Genomic DNA, 6,161 nt, shown 5'->3' with positions numbered 1-6,161 from the left:
ATCTTCCACCAGAGTTACTATCTGCACCTGAAATAAGACTTTGATACCCCCTTTTCACTAAAATCCCAACTGCTTTGATCCGAAGCTAAGACCTGGGCTTGAAGTTGTATAGGCCCAAATTCTTCACCAATTACACTTTAATATAACTATTATATTCTAATCTATTACTTTTTATATAATTTTAAGAGAAAATTAAAAGTACTTCAATATGCTCATAATTACAAATGGATACCATTATTCATTTTATTATTTGTTTGTCATATTTTGTCTAGTGGTATGAGTTGACAGTTTAAAAGGGTGTTAAGTAGATAGTGTACAACCATATTTGTTTAGTTTATAATTGAATTTTAGCACAAATTTAATGCTTGTGGTTAAAGTATAATACATATATTAGAAACACATATTTAAAAAATATTATTTATAATGATTGCCAATACATATTTTATAAGGAACAACGTTCTCCTTCCTTGATGGGAGAAATGACTATTATTTGGTCCACTAGAAACAACAATTGCTAAGTGGTGAAGTATTATTAATTATTTTGTGAACTTGTTTGTTTATGCAATACATATCAAGCACGTCGAGGAATAGGAATCAAACATAGGTCATGTTTTCTTCCTACAGTAATACCAAATTGCTCAGTCATATTCAGTTCTTCATTCTTCAATCCATTGGGAAGCTTCCAATCAAAATGGTAAAGTAACTGAGCAAGAGGTAACTCAATGTTAGGTATGGCAAAGATAATGCCTGGACACACCCTCCTTCCAGCACCAAATGGTAACAATTCAAAATCTGTGCCTCTAAAATCTACTAGACTATTCTCAAACCTTTCAGGTTTAAAACTCTCAGCTTCAACCCAATACCTTGGATCTCTTCCAATTGCCCAAACATTAACAGCAACTATTGTTTTGGCTGGGATATCATATCCATTTATTTGACATTTCTCTCTACTTTCTCTTGGAACTAACAATGGTATAGGTGGATGCAACCTCAACGTTTCTTTGATGACTGACTTTAAGTATATCAATTGGTTCAACTCTGTCTCATCCACATACCCCTTGCTACCATACACTCTTCTTACCTCAGCTTGTGCTTCTTCCATCACCTTTGGATTCTTTACCATCTCAGACATCCCCCATAACACAGTACTTGATGATGTTTCGCTACCAGCAGCGAACAAATCCTGAAATGGATTAATAGTGACACTATTTATTATCTAGACCAACAATCATTTTCTTCGATACATTGCAGTTTTAATCCTTCTATTTTTACTAATTCACGAAATTGGTCCTCCTATTTTAAAAGTGACAATTTTGGTCCCTCCCTCTAGTTTTTTTACTAAAAAATAATAACGTGATATGGTTTAAATAATGTGACATATGATACGACAATGTAGAATGATTAACACCGATGAAATTGAAATAAAATGTCGTAAAAACTTTGATTTTAACTTTGAATTTTTTTCTTCATATTTTTAACTTAATTAATAACAAATGAATAATTAATTCATATAGATGATTCTATATCATATAATTGTATGTCACGTCTAAAAATATGTCAATTTGTCATTTTTTAGTTCAAAAATATGAGTGAGCAACCAAAAATGTCAACTTTTAAAATTAGAAGACCAATTTTGTGAATCAGTAAAACTAAGAGGACTAAAACTGCAATTAAGCCTTTAATCTTTAAGTTATGAAAATAAATGTGTTTAATTGTATACTAACCTGAATGACTGATTTAATATTGTCATCAGTCAATGGATTTTCCGAGTGTTTATTTTCTTGTTGAAGCTTGAGAAGAACATCTACTAGATCTTCATCCCTTGCTTCTTTGTCACTGTTTTTGTGATCATTGATGATGTCTTGCAATATTCCATCAGTCTCTCTACAAAGTTTTTCAAATTTAGTCTTTGTACTACTCACCCTTTCAAGCAATATTTTTATAGAAGGAAAAAGATCAGCAATACAAAATCCTCCCAATATGATCAATATTTTCTCAAAAGCTGATATGAAAACTTGTTGTTGTTGGTTCTTTTTTCCAAAAGCTGCTCGCCCTGTTATTCCATATGTCATTGAGTAAATCATTTTAGTGAGATTAACAACTGAGCCTTCAGATTCATATATTGATTTAACAAGATCTGACACCTCTTCTTCTCTTATGGGCCTAAATGATTGAACACGCTTTGCATTTAATAGCTCAACAACAATCATCTTTCGAAGTTGCCTCCACTTTTCTCCATATTTAGAGAAGGCAATGTCTGAACCATTGTAAGTAAGTATCGAAAGCAAAAGCAATGATGGTCTATCACAAAAGGTGAAGTCATGTGTTTTCATAACCTCTTTGGCCATTTCAGGTGAACTAACTATTACATGTGATATCTCTCCTAGTTTAAGGTGCATTAAAGGACCATATTTCTCTGCCAAATTTTTGAAGCAATGATGGGGAAGTGAGTTGCTGATAATTTGATGTATGTTTCCTATAAGGGGTAGGGTCCATGGTCCTGGTGGTAAATTGGTAGTGGAATTTTTAGAACTCCATCTTTTAAATATTTTGAATATCATCAAAAGGAAGACAAAAGAAGCAATAAAGGTAATATTAGTGAAAGGGTTGTGAAACTCCATGATGATTTAGGAGGAACAAAAGAAGAATGTTTAGATGAAGGTTTCTAATTCTATGCAAAAGCTTCGAATGATGATATGCTGTTTGAAGACAGGTTAATTTATATAAGACTAATATTATTATTCTATGTGATTAATAAGATATAATAAAAAAATATTGAGGTTATATTTGCGCTGCCCCAAACCCAACCCAAAATATTTTTTTTTTTTATAGCACACCGTTCAGCATCCACGTTTAAATTCTCATGCGCTTATTGTAGTTAAGTCCATTATTTTTGACTTCAAGAGCTTATTTTATTTGACCTTATCATTAAGGATGTAGCTATATTCTATTCGTAATATATTTTGTACCATTACATAAGAGTTAGGGATAGAAATTTGACCCATATTATTAGTACATGTTTCAACTCGGATAATTATTTTAAAAAAAAGTAGGTATGAGTGTAGATAAAGATAGTTTAGTACTGATTCCATTCTACATCTCTATAATATACATATTATTTTTATTTATATTATTATTATTATTATATAAAAATATTTATATATATATATACACACACACAAATATTAACAAAGATATAAATTTTATCATGAATAATAATATTTAGTCTATCAATTTAAATATATAAATAACATCATAATAAAAGTTAGGCAAATTCTTCTTAGTTTTTTGGGTTGTTCAATAATTGAATCCCGTCACAAGACAATATGGCTTTTAGCAATGTTATTGCATATGATGATTTAACATGTTTGGGTGGATGCAACTTTGAGGAAAATATTAATCACTTATTTATTTTTTTTGAATGTTCATTGATTTTTAGTCAAGTGTGGTAAAAAAATTATTAATTGGCTTGATTTTTGTAGTGCCTAACCAAATACGCCTCTTAACCATACTACTCAATTTGCTAGCGTGGTTCGTTGTGGTAGGATTAAAAGAAAGATGATTTTTTGTGTTTGATTAGTTGCAATTGTTAACAATGAAAAGAGGAAGAAGAGAAACAACTACTCTAGGGTTTCATAACATAGAATGAACCAAACTGAAGTTAATAGGGTTACAATGAGTATATATATAAAAGAATAGAATTGTCTAAAATACCTTTACTACTAATATATAATAATATTATCTAACATCTCCCCTCAAACTCACGATGCATTAACATGGAGCATCGAGAGTTTGTCAACTAAAAAACGGAAACGTTTAATGGAATGCATCTTTGTAAACAAATCAGCAATCTGTAAAGAAGACGAAACAAACGGTAGAGTAATAGTTCCATGCTGAAGATGATGACGAGTAAAATGACAATCAATCTCAATGTGTTTAGTGCGTTCATGAAAGACCGAGTTGTGAGCAATTTGAATAGCACTCTTGTTATCGCAATGCATCGGAGTTGGCTCAGAAAGAGAGATACCCATATCAGACAAAAGCCAACACAACCAAATTATTTCAGCGGTAGTGGATGCCATAGCACGATACTCAGCTTCTGTAGAGGAGCGAGAGACAATGTCTTGTTTCTTACTCTTCCAAGAAATAAGAAAGTCTCCAAGAAAGATACAGAACCCTGTGGTGGATTTACGATCTGTGGTGTCACCAGCCCAATCAGCATCAGAATAAGCTCGTAACTCTAATGAGGATGACGATGGAAAGAGAAGACTTTGAAATTGAGTTCCTTGAAGACAACGATGAATCTGAATACCTGCTGCCCAATGTACTGTAGTGGGAGAGACAACAAATTGACTAACAACATGAACAACATAAGCAATGTCAGGTCTGGTAATCGTAAGATACACTAAACTGCCAACCAAAGTACGATACAAAGTGGAATCTGGTAAAGGAACACCATCCGAGGGAGCATATTTCACATTTAACTCAAGAGGAGTATCTGCTGCTCTAGTATCAGAAAGACAAGCCTGACCAAGAATGTTGGCGATGTACTTGGATTGAGAAAGAAGGTAGCCTCTAGGAGAGTAGGCAACTTCAATCTCCAAGAAATAGCGAAGAGTTCCCAATTCCTTAATCTCAAACTGTTTGGCTAACTGCAATTTCAACTCATTGATTCCACTAACATCATCACCTGTAATAATCATATCATCAACATATAGAGAAAGTATAATGCGACCATAAGTGGTGGACCTTATAAACAATGCAGAATCATGTTCACTAGAGTGAAAACCAAGAGAAGTGATCAAAGTAGAGAATTTCTCAAACCAAGCTCGATGAGCCCGTTTAAGACCATGTAGAGCCTTTCTTTAACTTACATACTTCCCCTTGATTATGAGAAACTCCTTGCGGAGGGACCATATAGACTTCTTCATGAAGCTCACCATTTAAAAAAGCATTTTTGACATCCATTTGAGAAATATGTCATTGACGAATAGATGCAACTGCAATAAGAGTACAAATAGTAGTCATCTTGGCTATAGGAGCAAAAGTTTCTTCATAATCCATACCATATTGTTGAGAGAAACCCTTAGCAACAAGATGTGCTTTGTAGCGCTCAACTGACCCATCAGACGAAGCTCACCATTTAAAAAGGCATTTTTGACATCCATTTGGGAAATATGCCATTGACGAATAGATGCAACTGCAATAAGAGTACGAATAGTGGTCATCTTGGCTACAGGAGCAAAAGTTTCTTCATAATCCATACCATATTGTTGAGAGAAACCCTTAGCAACAAGACGTGCTTTGTAGCGCTCAACTGACCCATCAGACTTAGTTTTGATCTTGTATACCCAACGAGACCCAATAACACGTTTTCCAGGAGGAAGAGGTACTGATTCCCAAGTATTGGTTTTGTGCAATGCAGAAAGTTCTTTTGCCATAGCATGCTGCCAAAGAGGATCAAGAATAAAAAGGATGTGCTCAAGAAAAACAACATTACGAGATACATAAAGTTTTCCTACATGAGGATCATAACAACGATAACCTTTTTGACCATCCCCATAACCAAGAAAAACATACAACGCTGAACGAGAAGACAACTTACTGCGCTCTACTTGAGGGTGAAGAACAAAACAAGTAGAACCAAAAACTTTCAAAGAATGATAATCAAGGGTGGAAGCATACAATTTTTCAAAGGAAGACAAACCTGATATGGTAGAGGATGGAATTCTATTAATAGCATGAACATCGGTAAGAACTGCTTCTCCCCAAAACTCACTAGGAACTGAAGCGGACAACAAAAGGGAACGAGCAGTCTCTATAATATAGCGGTGTTTCCTTTCAGCAACTCCATTTTATTGAGGAGTATCAGTACAAGATGTTTGGTGGAGGGTGCCATCATAATAAACATCAGAAAGAGACATGTTAGGTGTGGAGACAGAACCAACGCCTGCTAGTGGCATATGAGTGCCATCAGCAGTCATAACCGACACAGATGAGACAAGTTTCACAGACACAAAAGATTTATCATCGTATGTCATATGATGAAATGCTCCCGAATCAAGAATCCATATGGAAGGAGATATATCTGACATACCAGAGGAGTTCAAACCTTTAGAAGAGGTGGCATACATGTCATGTGATTGAGTGGCAAGAAGTTT

The 6,161-nt window shown here is 34.1% G+C and overlaps 1 protein-coding gene across 1 annotated transcript; it reads right to left on the bottom strand.

The window, feature by feature from the left end:
- Nucleotides 1-388: 388 nt before the first annotated feature.
- Nucleotides 389-2,681, bottom strand: LOC101509937 (cytochrome P450 71D10-like). Its single transcript, XM_004516688.4, has 2 exons — nt 1,725-2,681; nt 389-1,183 (listed from the first exon to the last, which is right to left on the bottom strand). Exons 1-2 carry the CDS (start codon nt 2,619-2,621, stop codon nt 572-574), a joined length of 1,509 nt encoding a protein of 502 aa, XP_004516745.1. The 5' UTR covers nt 2,622-2,681; the 3' UTR covers nt 389-571.
- Between the last annotated feature and the right edge of the window lie 3,480 nt (nt 2,682-6,161).

This window comes from Cicer arietinum, chromosome 8, assembly GCF_000331145.2.
Source record: "Cicer arietinum cultivar CDC Frontier isolate Library 1 chromosome 8, Cicar.CDCFrontier_v2.0, whole genome shotgun sequence".
NCBI lineage: Eukaryota > Viridiplantae > Streptophyta > Magnoliopsida > Fabales > Fabaceae > Cicer > Cicer arietinum.
Note: the sequence above shows the minus strand (reverse complement) of the source record. Positions and strands in the feature narration are given on the sequence as shown.